The sequence below is a fragment of the Aptenodytes forsteri genome, unplaced genomic scaffold (genome assembly GCF_000699145.1).
Source record: "Aptenodytes forsteri isolate BGI_AS27 unplaced genomic scaffold, ASM69914v1 Scaffold366, whole genome shotgun sequence".
NCBI classification, from domain to species: Eukaryota; Metazoa; Chordata; class Aves; order Sphenisciformes; family Spheniscidae; genus Aptenodytes; species Aptenodytes forsteri.
The window spans coordinates 1,582,289-1,597,382 of NW_008794621.1; the positions used below are offsets into that span (position 1 = coordinate 1,582,289).

The window sequence follows — 15,094 nt, forward strand, 5'->3', positions numbered from 1 at the left end:
TTTAGGAGTACAGTCCTCTACCTGCAAAATTAACATTTGGATTAGAGTTATGTACCAGATCCTCAGCTGGAATAAATGTAATAGTGCAACTGAACTTGGCCCCAGAGCTCTACAATGATGGTGCTTATTTAAATAACAGTTCATGAATATATATGTACACATCCCCCATGCCCTTGCCCTGCCTCACTTTACATCCCGTACTTTCAGTGTTTGTATGAAAGTCATCCTCATGTAACTAAGCAGAGCGGTTCTCTTTGGAGAGCAACTCTTCCATCAGCCAGGCCATGTTTTGAGTCCTCTGAGGTCTCCCTTTTCCCCATGCCACCACCCTTCAGGCCAACATATGGTGATTTCTCCTGCTGCTAACACTGGTTGAACTGCCAGCAACTGCAGAAAAAATACAACCCAGCAATGAAATTAAATTTCACATCCAGGTATGCAATATCATTAGGCTTGCTGGGATCCTGACAGACCTGTCTTGGACAAAATATGTTCAGGCAGATTGGTGAGCAGAAGGAGGACTGTTTATACCAGCTGAGGATCTATCCCATTGGCTCATGCAATGAATAACAGCTGTCAGGGAGAAAGGCACCCAAAAGGAAGACCCATGGCTAGAGGCTCCCGCACCACCTCCAGCCATTCTCCATTCACTCATCCCCTTCAGACATTGCCAGGCTCTCCTGATCTGCATTACTGTTGGGCACCCTGTCACTGCACAAACTCACAAGTTCTCATTCTCACCCGCAAAATAAGAAGGCAATCTCTTGTTTTTCCCATTTCTTCTTGCCTTTCCCTTTCCTCTGCTTCCCCACTGTTTGCCTGACCTTTCTGTGACCTCCTATACAATTGTGTGTCTCGGGACTCCCTATACTGATATGCTGTCCCTCCTATAAGGTCTCATAAAGGTGCTTCTTCCTCAGCAAAGATGCATAGCAGAGTCTTTGACTCCACAAGCATTCATGTATTTTAAATCTTTTTTCCTGTCATGAATCTTCATAGAAACCAGTTTTATAGTTCTCATTTTTTTTCCGTGGCTTGTTGACTGTAAACTATCTTGAAAACACTGCAGCAATATAAATCATGGATTAAAGTACCACCAGATGATGGAAAGCCCCAACAACTTGGAGAACAGAGTAAGCTAGAAGAAGCCAAATAAGCAGGGAAATTTGAGAGGGATTGGTGTATTCTCAGGACCATTTCACTCCATCGAATCAGTAGTTTACAGAGGAAAAACTGTTCTACTGAAAAATTTCTGATCTGCTCTACTGTTAGGCATAACTGCTTTCAGTTCAAGTAACTTTTTTTTTTTAATTCCAGATTCATTTTTCTGCTCTTTTAGAACATTCACCTGCAATTTTGGTCGACCACATGAATTTGAAGTAAATGCTTTTGTGTCTGTTTCTAAACCAGGGATATGGAGGTAAAGAGAAGGCTTTCATTGCAACTCAGGGACCCATGATTAATACCGTGAATGATTTCTGGCAGATGGTTTGGCAAGAAGACAGCCCTGTCATTGTTATGATCACAAAGCTGAAAGAAAAAAATGAGGTATGACAACTAGCCAAACTGAGAAATTATTCCTATGGCTGCGTACTATAGAAAGAACCTTAGCAGATATGGAAGGAAGCTAGCAGATAACTGGCTCTTAAATACTCTGGTAATGGGCAATGTGAAAAGTAATGTTGGGGTAGCCAAATATACCAACTGCAATTGCATAGCAATCGTAAGAGGTGTATTAAAAAAAGACAAAACGGAATTCCGTTTTCTAGATCTGTGCTGTTGGGTTCATAGTTTTTTAAGAAACACCTCATTTATCTGTTGGTCACCTCTGCACTTCTTGTTACTTTCTGGTATATAAAGAATAAATGGTTAGTGTTATGATTAGAGGTTTCCTGACATGGTTGAAGTTTGCACTTTGCTATAATGGCAGGTTTTGAATCCATTCTAGATACTACAAATCTTCTGGACCATCCCAGAAATACAGTTTGGGCTCCCAAATGCCAATACCATGGAGGGACTTAGCCAGAATGGAAATACATGGCTCTTTACCGTAGTACCAAGTAGAGATGACAATTGCATTTTAATTGCTAATGGTCATCTAACTGCCTGTTATACATTCTGTGACTTTTGGATCGATTCCCAACTACATCTTTAATAGCTTTATTTAGTATTCATGTAAATTGTTGCCAAGCTTTCCTTGATAGTGCCAGAGTCCATATTTGTGACTGCCAGACATTAGGAACGAAAATCACTCTCCCATGCAGAGGGCCAACACAAAGCTCTGTTCTGGAAGATCGAATGTTAAAGAAGTGGTTTACAGGGCTTGTGGACAAAAGAGAGACAGACATAAAGGAGTTTGACTTTTTTCTTGAGTCCAAACTGCTAGACTTGGTAGCAATTCCCAACTCCAGGTAGGTGCCTCAACCAAGTCTCAGCACCTTGCCAGGTAAGAACCAGGGCCATATTGCCCCTGCTTCACGCACACCCCTGCTCTTTAAACTCAGATGCATGTGATGATAGAGAAACAGAGTTTATTCAGGCAAAATTCCCAGTCTGAGTGATCAAGGGACCAAGAACCTGAGTGCATTCCCAGGGCTCAAACTCACTGTTCCATTTAAAGGTGGACTCAGTAGACATACTCCTCTTTCTTCTGCCCTTGACCGCTGCTTGGCTCTTTGTCACCGTGAGTTTGGGCTTCTAACATGAACTTAAAATCCAGTGGATTTTAAGAAAGCTGTATGTAAAAAGTAGGTTATGTAAAATATCCCAAGACGTATTTCCAAACCAGGTGCCATTTTGCACTAGACTGTTCAAACAAGTGTCCAGAAGCCTACATTAAACAAATTACTCCTGCAAACGTAGAAAACTTACCCCAGCCTAATTGGCCAAAAGAATAAGTATTTCACTGAGGAAATGCTGACTGTTTAAACACTCAGATCTGACACTGTGTAAGAAGAATGACTTGAAAGAAGTGCCCAGTGGTTTCCATCGTGTCAGGAAGCCCTGTGTTTACCTGAGTTACGCAGGCTCTAGGCACTGGTGTTTATCCGCATTGTTGTGGCCTGGCAGTGGTAATTTCCTCCTAATAGAAAGGGTGGGGAATCTCAAATCGTTCCCAGGCTATATAGAGAGGCTGTGTTTGCACAAGCTGTCCTGCCCTGTCTAGAAACCTTAGGAACTCTCCCACCGTTAGCGGCTTCCTCCTGAAACCTTGCTTGCTATTGAAAAGAAAACAGCTTAGCTAGTGGCTATGCTCAGCGTATTAACTTCACTGTTAAAGTATTTGCTCTCTGTAGAGAAGGCAAGAGCAGATGTTATTTAGCATAATAGCACTTGGTATTTTTTCTTCTCTGTGGTCTGCTTTATTTCCATCATTTTCAGAGAGGTATATCTGCAGTATACACACATACAAATACCTTCATATTTCAAAGCATATTCATCCACTCATCCACGTCCACCCCTGCACAAATAAGCCCCTCTACCTGACTCTCAGGTATAGGCCCCATTCCTCGGTTGGTATAACATCAGTCAGTCTCCATTTGAGCTATAATGTACTATAATGTATAAAGTAATGTATAATGAGGGAGCTCTCAAATGAGAGACACGTGAAAAACCTTAATCTCAACAATAAATTCATTTATTTAGCATAGGTAAAATTTTTTGGGACATTAGTGTCCTAGTTCAATATACTGATGTGATGAATTTGAAATAACAATGGGAATTGTGTGAAATTATGATAAACAGAGGTTTCTATAGAGTTACTTCCTTCCATGAGATGAAAAAATGGTTACCACTCACTGTGGTAACTATGAAAGTAGAATGCTGAGCAAAATACTCATTTCACCTTTATGAAAAAAAACGTGGAGCATTATATGATTAGATTTTCCTTCTTTTTCATCTTGAAGTCTGATAAAAAAAAGGAGATTGATTTGTAAGCAAGAATGATGCTGAAGGAACTATGGGTGTTGTGAGTATTTTAAGCAGAATCTGTAAAACCTGTCCTCAAAACTACACAATGTCTGAACAGACTGGATATCTACCTGTGCAAGGAGAGTCCACAGCAAAGGAGCTTCTGCCTGAATAAATAATGAGAAACTTGGAATTCTAGGTTGTAATTTTAGGGATAATATGAGGAAAAACACATCTCATCTAGTGATCTGGGTACCCTCCCTGGTCACTGAAGAGCAGTAGTCACCTCCAGAGGGTGATCCATCCCACTCTAAGAGAATGAGATAAATCACCCACTGAAGGTGACCATCTCTAATTCTGTAGTAATATTTTAGGACACAATCTTACAAAGCTTTATCCACGAGGCACGTATAAACTTCATATATTACTGAGTTTAGTCAAGACAACTGAGCAATGGAAATTAGACAAATATGTGGAGCGTAAGAATTTTATAGACTTCCACATAATTTTATAGAGAAGTTTATAGACTTCTGTTGTATCAGCTGTTTTTCGTAGTTATGCTATGTACTCCATAGATAATACACATTTAGTTTGCTTTCAAAACTTACTAGCAACATGACCTGTTAACCAGGAAACATATTTTGGGAAGCATAAATAAAGAATACTGTGCAGCATTCTGCAAGAAGAAAGGACTAGTACTGACAGATGCATTAAACAATATGTATTTATTCAACTCAGATAATGCAAATCTTGTCAGTAATTATCTAGGACAATCTTGTTAACTCACTGTTTAAAGCTCATATTATTTTTCATGTAACATTTTTTCCCTCAGTTGGTCTATAGCACGCTTATCTACGCATAGCAAAGTAGATTTTGGAATTCAGAAATCCTACCTTTTACAGAATTCACATAAGCCTCTTTGAAGATTACTTATTAGTTAAGTTGAGTATTGGCACCATAGATATGTCTTAGGTTTTGGAAAAACTTAAGAAGATTTGGTCCTAACTTTGCGGATTTTAGTATATGAAGGCAAATCCTGCAAGCTTTCTGAAAGTATACCTCTCATGCTTGAATTAGTAGTGACAGTAAATAGAGGGCAGGAGTAAAAAGTGATTCTGGAATTGAAGCTTTGTTGTAATTATTCATTACTGGTGTGTGTTGGCCTGGTTATTGGGACATTTAATGCGTAAATTTGTTGGCATAGCTATATGGAAAAAGAAACAAGAAGTGGAGCTGAAGTAAAGCGCCTTCACAAATATTTGAGAATCGTTAAACTAATTTTGTTCAGGGTCCAAATCCAGGGAAAGTAAAGCAGGTAAATAACACATCAGCTGAGAGAGCCTTCCTCCATTCAGCAGAACTGGGGGACCAGGCTGCAATAGGAGCACTTCTGGCAAGTCAAAAAGGCCTGTGCTCCTGAGCACAGACCGACCGCAGCAAATAGCAGGTGCCAGCCCCAGTCCGAGGCACGACCACATCCTACTCAGTTATGGAGATCCACCTCAGGAGCGGTCCCATGAAGCCTAGCCCCCGGCGGGCATGGGATGGGGCACGCAAGAAGACAGGACAGGGGATGGAGGGAGCCTAAGCCTGCAGCCCTGTCACAGGGGGAAGGACAAAGGATGAAATCAATTAAAGGTCATGCGAGATACTGTTTCTTGTATAAACTTCCTGTTCGGGTCAGGGAATGTTGGTGTGGTTTTTTTAAAAAAAAAAGTTCAGGCACCAGATCAGAAATAAATAATCATTTATTAGCGTAAACTATCCAATGGAAATGAATCCGAGGGGGGTGGGATGGCAGGAAGATGAGATTTTCCATGTGAAAGTAAGAAGATTCCCAGGCTTTTGGCTGCCATGCAAGTTGGTTAGGATTTTTTTTTTTTTGAGCTTAAGCGTCTTTTAAAAAATCCTGCTCATAGCTGTTATGTTTGCTGACTACACAGAGGATTGTACGTTCAACCCCAAGCTCACGAAATATGTGACCTATTTAGAAAGTGCTGTAATAGATGAATATGCTGGAAGGGAAACTATGCGGCCTGAAAGAACAGCAAGGAACAGAATCAGGACCAGCACAGAGTGAAGGTGGAGGACTACGTGATGACAAGAACAAGTGAATTCTTCCTTTTTTCTGATATATACTGTAGGCGATAAGCTTTTACTGATTACAGACATGAGGCTAGAGAGCACCCTTCTTAACCATTGTGTTTGGCTTCTGAACAGGTTTAAAATAGACCTACCTGAGACCAGTGGAATTTTCTCTAAGGTTCAAGCAATAGCTTGAGGCAATTTACTCTTTTTTGCTGGTTCTCCTGGGATTTTCTACATTTTTTTTGTATGTCTGATATGTTTATCGCTCCCATTTTCATCTTTATCCCTTTATTGCAATTAACTTTCAAAAACATGCTAATTCCCCCAAATAGCTGTCTTCTAAGAAGTGCCTGAACCAGCTGATCCCAGCTCTATTTTCAAGGCTATTTTTTAAAGCAGTAACAAACAGTATTTTAAAAAGATGCACGGAGACTGTGTTAAAAATAATCCATTGTATCTCACTAAATGTAGACGGACTGTTAAATGAAAGTTATTATAATGAACAGCCCCATTTCATTGTCCACCCAGTGCAAGCTGCCAATTCCACTTCTGGGAAAGAGTCAAGAAAAACACTCTTCTGGAGTGCCTGAAGGCTTTGTAGTGAGCGTCGCATGCTCCCATTTATCAAGAAGTCTCAGGGGTTGACTCAACTATTGTTGATTGTCAGGGTACAATTGTGTATTTAGACTTCTCTTTTTCCCATTAGCACTGAAAACTACACTCCCAGGGAGGGGCATGAATTGCAGATCTGGCAGATGATAGTAGCTATATGTGTCACATGGGGGGACTGTGGAACTTGTGAACACTTTTTTTCATACCAATTTCTGAGTATTTTATTGCCATTCTTGATGTCTTCGGGGAGACAGCAAATTTAGGATGTTCGAGTAATTCTGCAAAAGACAGCATTTGAACGAAACCAGTCAGATTGGCCAGCATTATTTCAGAAAATGTGGCTTTCACACACCTTATGCTATTAAGGTAATGAGCATCTCTTTTTAGAAAAGTATTTATACAACAGAGATGATTCAGTTCAATCAGCTATTGGGTTATCAAGTAGAGTAGCAGCTTAAAGATCACGCTTGGTGGTAAAGCCTTGCATTTCACTGATATTTTTTTCTGGTTCATTTTTGGCAGGATTTACTGGGAGTTATGCTTTATGGCAATTAGTTATATTAAAGGGATTGTTTCATTTTGGTGCGTAATGTAGGCTACTGTCTAAATATATAGCAGTTTCTTCAGGAAGAGTTTGTGAGGAAATACAAACAAGTTCTTTCTGGGATTCCTATTATTGTAGAACTGTCTGTTATCTCGGTGTTTTTTTACCTGTGCATTGGATATTAAAAAGAAGGTTTTCTTTAATTGTTGGGGGGGGGGGTTATTTAATGAAAAAGTCAGATTGGTCAGCATTATTTCAGAAAATGTGGCTTTCAAACACCTTACACTCTTAAGGTAATAAGCATCTATTTTTAGAGAAGTATTTATACAACAGGACTGTTTGCTTTCAGGTCGACTATAAAGATACTTTAATGGAAATTAATATGAAGTTGCAGTTGACTTGAAAATAAGCAAACTATTGCAGGGGAAAAATAAAATGTTTCATATTGTAAATATTTCTTCATCTCCTTTTTAGTAGATGCTTGTCAGATACATTGCTGAAATAGTATAACACTACTGATTCATTAAGAATACTGTATATAATTCTGTGTAGCTCTAGCAAGACTGATGGATTTTTTTAACATTCATTTCCAGTAAGTTATATAGTAGACAACTCAGATTCTGCAAAATACTTTAACATGCACATTAAGTCCCATTGAATTCAGTAAGATCTAAGGGCACATTTACATGCCTTGTTGTATCAGGGCTCAGGAGAGTAAAGAGGATAAAAAGTCTTGTGAGGAGAGGACAAATTCTGAATTTCTTGCACAGAAGGAAATCCCTTTTGGAAAGAGTAAACTTTATAAATTTAATTCTATGAATTAAAGAATGTTCTAGAAAAAAATCTTTAATTTTGAATGTAGAAAATAATTCCTTTAACTGAACTTCACTGAGCTTTTAAGAATAAAAACAGCTGTTCAAAGTGTTCAGTGATAGCGATCCATATTTGAAAAACTCAGACCCTGAAAATCAGGCTAAGTTATTCATTAAGAACCCTGCAATTTCTTATTTAGGAATGCTTCTGACATGAATAACACCTTGGTTGAATTCATCTGAACTTTCCAGACAAATAAAATTCTGTGTAAAAATTAGATATGAATATGGCTCCAGGATCCAGTTTGTTGACAACACTGATGCTTGCTTTCCAGAAATGCGTGCTCTATTGGCCAGAAAAAAGAGGAATCTATGGGAAGGTTGAAGTCCTTGTTAACAGTGTGCAAGAATGCGAGAACTATACTGTCCGTCAGCTTACAATAAAGGTAACAATCAGCATCTGAGAAGCATTGTTCCTAATGCTTTATTTTTTTAATGTTAAATGAAGTTAAAGTGGTTTTTTTTAAGGTCATAGAGTTTTACAGGAGGAGTAACTGAGCTGTGAAGCTCACAGCTGCAAGGTATGATTGAGACCAAAGCACTGGAACACTTACCGTATTGCTGCTTTGTATCACTCTGGCAATAAAAAAGGCTTCAAAAAGAGTGCAAGTTTCACTCTCTTGAATCACATTTGCTTTGAGGCCTTTTTAGCATTGCCAAGGTGATGTAAAGGGATTTTAGTTAATGAAAGAACTAGCATAGCATCATTCTGAAAAAGATACGCTGCTCATGTTGTGTGCTGAGTGCATCGATAGCCCGTTTGAGAAGCTAAAAATGTAAGGAGTGTATAAGGAAAGCTTCATGCTTTCGTGGTTCTGACTAAATATGAGCCGGCAGTGTGCCCAGGCAGCCAAGAAGGCCAATGGCATCCTGGCCTGTATCAGAAATAGTGTGGCCAGCAGGAGCAGGGAAGTGATCGTGCCCCTGTACTCGGCACTGGTGAGGCCGCACAAGCTCGAATCCTGTGTTCAGTTTTGGGCCCCTCACTACAAGAAGGACGTTGAGGTGCTGGAGCGTGTCCAGAGAAGGGCAACGAGGCTGGTGAGGGGTCTGGAGAACAAGTCTGATGAGGAGCGGCTGAGGGAACTGGGGTTGTTCAGCCTGGAGAAAAGGAGGCTCAGGGGAGACCTCATCGCTCAGCTACATCATACGTATGAATCACATTCTGAATTCTGTCTCTGTTAAGGCATTACGGCTGCAATGGTAAGTCAATGTGATACAATACAATAGCCCAGGAAAGTGGCTGAGTCCCCATCCCTGGAGGTATTTAAAAGACGTGTAGATGAGGCACTTAAGGACATGGTTTAGTGGGCATGGTGGTGTTGGGTCGATGGTTGGACTCGATGATCTTAGAGGTCTTTTCCAACCTCAATGATTCTATGATTCTATGATTCTATGATTCTAAACATTAACCGTGCAAAATAAGGCAGATGCTCCTCTTTTAAGTTACTCCCCGTATTACACTTAACGTGCTATCGGATTGCATCATCTGCTGCTCCTGACAGAGCATTACAATAAATAATGAATTGGGAAAATTTGTTTGGCGTTCCAGCCCAGGCAGTAAGAAGTGGGCAGAAGTCATATCGTCCAACACAAATTACTCTAGCCCATATTTAGCCTGTTTGCTTGTTGAAGTAAGTGGTAGCAGCCTCTCTTGGAGAGAATAACTGGACAAACTGGGATGTTTGATTAATCTAGAAGGGCAGTGCTTCTGCACCTTCAACTTAGATACTCTTGTAATTTTAGTATCAGACCTTTATGATAATGTCCTTAAAAGGTAGTGGAAATATATAATAATTTAGAGAGTCAGAAGCCCAGATCAAGCTAATCTCTCTAGATCTTATTGCTGATCCAACACAGACCTCTGACAATTCCCAATTGACAACACAGTCAGCAAGTCAGTAGTCAGATGGACAGAGCAGAATTACATAGCTGGAAAAACAGGTAAGTTTTCAGGTGCACAAACCCTTCTTACAACGGTGTCCCTGGAAGCACGCTTGTTCCCTGCAATTGCACCCTCCGAGTCTAATAAAAAGAAATTGTTAAATCTGTCTTAACATTTTTACTGTCTTTTTACCATAACATTGAGAGAAATAAAAAGAATTGTTCACCGCAAGTGTGCATATAAAATCTTCATATTATTTTCAGCAAGGGAGTCAGTCCCAGAGTGTGAAACACTACTGGTACACATCCTGGCCGGACCACAAAACCCCCGACAGTGCTCAGCCTCTGCTGCAGCTCATGCTGGATGTAGAAGAGGACAGGGTGCAATCACCTGGCAGAGGGCCTGTCATTGTGCACTGCAGGTAATTTGCAATCTTAAATGACTGCCCAAAGCAAGGCCACAGCAAAGCACATCAAACAGTTCTCCTCCTAAACAAAGAACGTGTTTGGGGAAGAATAAAATTGCCCAGATCCTCTTCATGCTAATTGACTTTTTCTGTTCATATTTGAGGATTTGAGTTTTGGAGAGAATTCCCTTGTTGCTAGCAAATCGTTTCTGAAGCGTTCTCCATTTCTGCTAATGAACTCTGTTTTTGAAAGACCAGCTGGAAAAATTATTTTGCTTCTGTTTCTTATTCATGATTTGCTTTCTTTTCAGTCTTGTTGCATAATTACATACCTAACTCAGATGCAATGTCCTGTGACTGGTTGGCTAGAATGTTGTAAAGCAAGTCAATTTTGAACAGCAGGCATCAGGTACAAATTTGGACACCAAAACACATCAGTACTAAAATTTGTGAACATTTTCACAAAGGCGGTTGGTTTGATACTCAAGAGCAAAGTGTTATTCAGTACTCAAGAGCACAGTGTTATTCACACAAATTGTAATGAACCAGAGAATGTCCTTCTAATCATTCTAATTAAGTTCCATTTTATTGCTTTACATTGATTCATTGCCCCATGTTGCAATTTAAGTAGTAGGAAGTAGTACTGGATTTGTTATATTGGTGGAAAGAAGTAGGTGAAGCAAAACAGAAAAAAAAATTAAAATCAGTGTTTCCTCACTTGCTTTGTCTCATAATTGTGATGATACATCTCTTACAGTTGGGATAGTACTTTTTTTTTTCCTAGAAGTACATCAAAACCAGAACTTTTCATCTTGAACCACTTCTTTTCAACTCCATGTTTAGGATATTTAGAGAAATGGAAGCCAGCTTTGAACCACCCGTCATTTTTCAAATCCAGAATGTGATGAATAAGGAACTTTCCCAAATTTTATGCAGCTGTTTTTATCAGGAATTTTAGTTTCCCTAAACAATCCACAAATCTGTGGATGGCTTTTGAGAGTCCCATTTTTCCAGTAAGGATCTTCAGTAATGAAGGTCTTCAGAAGAATGGGGTGTCTTTCTGAGGTGAGTGATATGACAGTAAGGTCTGTAATCATGAGCAGGAATTTATTCCTGATTAAAGACCCAGATATCATCTCAGTTGTGATTAAAATTAATAGTTCTTCAGTGACAACTCAGCTATCTATACGTTCACTACACTATGGTCTACAAAATGGGTAAACTCACTCACACCCCATTTTCTAGTCAGATAGCTTCTTCCCTTTTAATCTGAGTTGCAGCTGAGGTCATCCAGGTCTTATAGAGCCTGTGCACACTTTTAAACTTGGACCTCAGATACAGCTGCACAATTCTCAGTTATTTCCAGAGGAGCATTACAGTGCACACTTAAACAATGATCCTTAATCTGAAGCAGAAATGCTTTAGTAGTTTTTTAATAGGACACAAGTGGAAAAAAAGTAATTCAGTTTTTTGTACGTGTCTTCTTGTAGCATGGGGTGCTATCTTACACACATCAGTGACGAGCCCATTCGGGACTTGCGATATAAGAAGGACTTTACTTCTTTTAGCAAAGTAGTTCCTATTCTGTAAAAGAATAGGAAAAAGATTAAACTTTTGCTTTGGCCCTTAAAATCAGCAGATCTAATTACACACATGCCAAGGACACAGATTTCCAAAGGAAGAAAGTTTTAAGTTCTTACCAATCTTTACAGTGGCATTCCCTGGAAAGGCATATGTTTCCTCTCTCATGTCACTCATCGAAAGCATGTGGTAAATATGGAAAATACCTCCTTAATCTGTCCTTTGGATGTGTAGTTAGTACATCAAAATAAATTTGGGTTTAATGGCAACTAGGTGGTTTGGGATCAATTACAAGTTTTAATTGAGAGATTTCAAATATAGAAGGAAAAGGTTTTCTTATTTAAATTGAATCAGTAAGGAAGAATTAGAAGACAGGATTATATTCTGCAAATGTAAAACTAATTTAGCCCCATTAAGTCAGTGAAACCAAGTTGACCAAGAATCTGGACCACAATGCCATTTTCTGCTTCCCAGAAGAACCAGCAATTTGGCATATTGGAGGACTTGTAAGAGTTTCTTAAATGAGAATAAGGGATAAAATTTTCATGCTCAGAAACTTGACGCTGTTGTAGTTATTGCTGGAAATTTTTGCTTTTCTTTCCTCATCAGCTAGTGCATGAACATGTTCTATAAAAGCATGCTGCCTGCATCTCTTAATCCTGAAACCATAACAGTCCAATATTCCACACTCCCACTTAACAGACCACAGTCATTACGAATGAGCTACTACATGTTAAACTCCTAAAAAAAAGGGGAAAAATAGAAATATATATAATAGAAATATATATAGAGAGACCAGATTTGGGTGTTTGAAAATACTTCAAAGTAAGTAGCTCTCCATATTTTCTGGATATACCAGGAAAGAAATGTCAGGCAAGTGAAGAACAATGTCATTTTTATCTTGCATGGTCTGAAATAAAGCTATGTAATAAGATAGGACCAGCACGCCTGAGCTGAGGAAGAAAATACATTAGAAAACCCTAGTCTTTGTTTAATACATATTAAGAACTTGTCCAAGAACACTTAATCCACACCAAAAAAAGGGAAAGAAAGAACCCTTCATCATAGCCAATTTCACTTACATCTGAATTGTTTAAACTTGTTAGCCCCGCTTTAAAGGGTTTCAAAATATTTGAGGAAGAGAATGGGGGTATGCATTAGATTGCTTTCTCCAAATCCCTCTTCATAAACTGTGATGTTCTCCTTTTGGATGCATTTCTCCCATAGATATTGATGTCCAAGGAGACAGACAGGCTGTCAACTCAGGATCTTCATCTCACTCGATCCTTTCTTATGCTGCCAGTTTTACATCTCATTATCCCCTCACGGTTGGCTTAGACATCCTCATATATTTAATATTGCTGAGTCCTCTTGGAAATTTTCACTTCCAGATGGGAGGGCTCTTGAGTCTCTAAAGCACTCCTATCTTTCAGTCTGTGGTGAGTAGATTGTGATTTGTTTCAGCTGTAGCAAATAGACATACTCCTGGTAACACTTTGCGCTCGGATATATCAAGCTTCCATCTGAGACACTCAACGTATTCTTCCTGGCATTAATTTAAATAACTCTTGCAGAGCTCTTATGAGGCAGGTAGCGTTCAGACCCATTGCAGAGATGAAGAAAGCAAGGCACCAAATGGTTAAGTATTTACTATAAAGCCAGGCACGGACATCTGGACCCCTGACTCCATGTTCTAACTATTTTCCTCACATTTTCCTGCCGTGCAGCGTGACAGGGATGAGCTGCACTGAATTCCACATCACTTAAGCAAGAAACAGAGCGGGGCAGAGATTCTCAAAAGTGTTGGAGGCCCAGGGAGTAAAAATAATGCCAAAATGGCTGTTTCCAAGCAGACATCAAGAAAACCTGGAGAGTTACAGCACCAAATCCTTCTCCCTCCTGCAGAATCACAGGAGAGGGGGTGGTTAACTTCATCAGCGTGGTTCTAGGTGCTTTTTACCTTCATGGTTAGAGGTTGGTTAGCAGGACCCCTGTATACTTTGAGGGCTTCAAACGTAAAGCCCTACTGACTTTTGCCTTTAGGTGGGCTTTTCCCCCTGTTCTGTGCATATCTCCATCATTTGCTTGGACTGTGCCAGAGAATATTTGGACTTTGTGGTGCTAATGGAGATTGTTTTTCTTACCATACACTTGTGTGCAAACTGGAAATGTGTAAGCCTCACAAATTACCCACAACAACTGGACTCCTGGAACGGTGCACCCGTGCTAGTCATGCACCTTGCTAGAGTAGTTACCCTTGCTAGTCATGCACCCAGGAACTGTGGGTTCTAGCAATTCCATGTTTCATATTTTTAGTGTTTTCATATCTATTTAGTGTTTTCCACTTAACTCTTTTGATCTGTGAACTCCATTACCCTGTTAAATTTTGCCTTCTTTGCAGTGCTGGTATAGGAAGAACTGGATGTTTTATTGCCACGGCCATTGGTTGTCAGCAGTTGAAGGAAGAGGGAGTTGTAGATGCGTTGAGCATTGTCTGTCAGCTACGAGTGGATCGGTGAGTTCCAGAAGAACCATAAATCAGTCAATGATTCTGAAATGATTCTGAAATCATTACTGAAATGATCAGTAATGATTCAGTAATGATTCTGAAAACCTTTTCACAGTTGAATGTTGCTTTACATGAAGTGGCTGCCATCACTTTTGCCAACTCTTATGACAGCATTAGCTGAATATTCAAAGTTAACATTTGTATTTAGAACCTGAGTAAGGAATATTGTTTTCTGGGTGAAACTGGGTGAGACTCCACTGAATGAAATTCTCCTGAGATGGCAACCTTGTGGTTGCTGGGCACTTGTCACTCCTCTTTTCTCCTCCTGGAGCTTTCTGCTGTCTGCAGCATCCCACTAGGACACAAGAGACACGGGGCAAGGGATTGTCTTTGAGCCTGGTGTCGTGGTTTAACCTCAGTCGGCAACTGAGCACCACACAGCCGCTCGCTCACTCCCCCCTGCCCCGGTGGGATGGGGGAGAGAATTGGAAGAGCACAAGTGAGAAAAACTCGTGGGTTGAGATAAAAACAGTTTAATAATTGAAATAAAATAATAATAATAATGTAATAATAATAATAATGATAATACACAAAGCAAGTGATGCACAGTACAATTGCTCACCACCCGCCGACCGATGCCCAGCCCGTCCCCGAGCAGCGGCCCCCCCCTCCCGGCCAGCCTTCCCCC

General features: G+C 39.9%; 1 protein-coding gene across 1 annotated transcript in view; it reads left to right on the forward strand.

Annotated features, from left to right (window-relative positions):
* Nucleotides 1-15,094, forward strand: part of PTPRR (protein tyrosine phosphatase, receptor type R) — a gene marked incomplete at its 5' end in the record, with an annotated part of 144,098 nt that overhangs the window by 121,328 nt on the left and 7,676 nt on the right. The window contains 4 exons of the mRNA XM_009273213.1: nucleotides 1,411-1,548; nucleotides 8,301-8,411; nucleotides 10,174-10,331; nucleotides 14,299-14,412. Of these exons, the coding sequence (XP_009271488.1) occupies nucleotides 1,411-1,548; nucleotides 8,301-8,411; nucleotides 10,174-10,331; nucleotides 14,299-14,412 (521 nt within the window). The remainder of the gene's footprint in view (nucleotides 1-1,410; nucleotides 1,549-8,300; nucleotides 8,412-10,173; nucleotides 10,332-14,298; nucleotides 14,413-15,094) is intronic.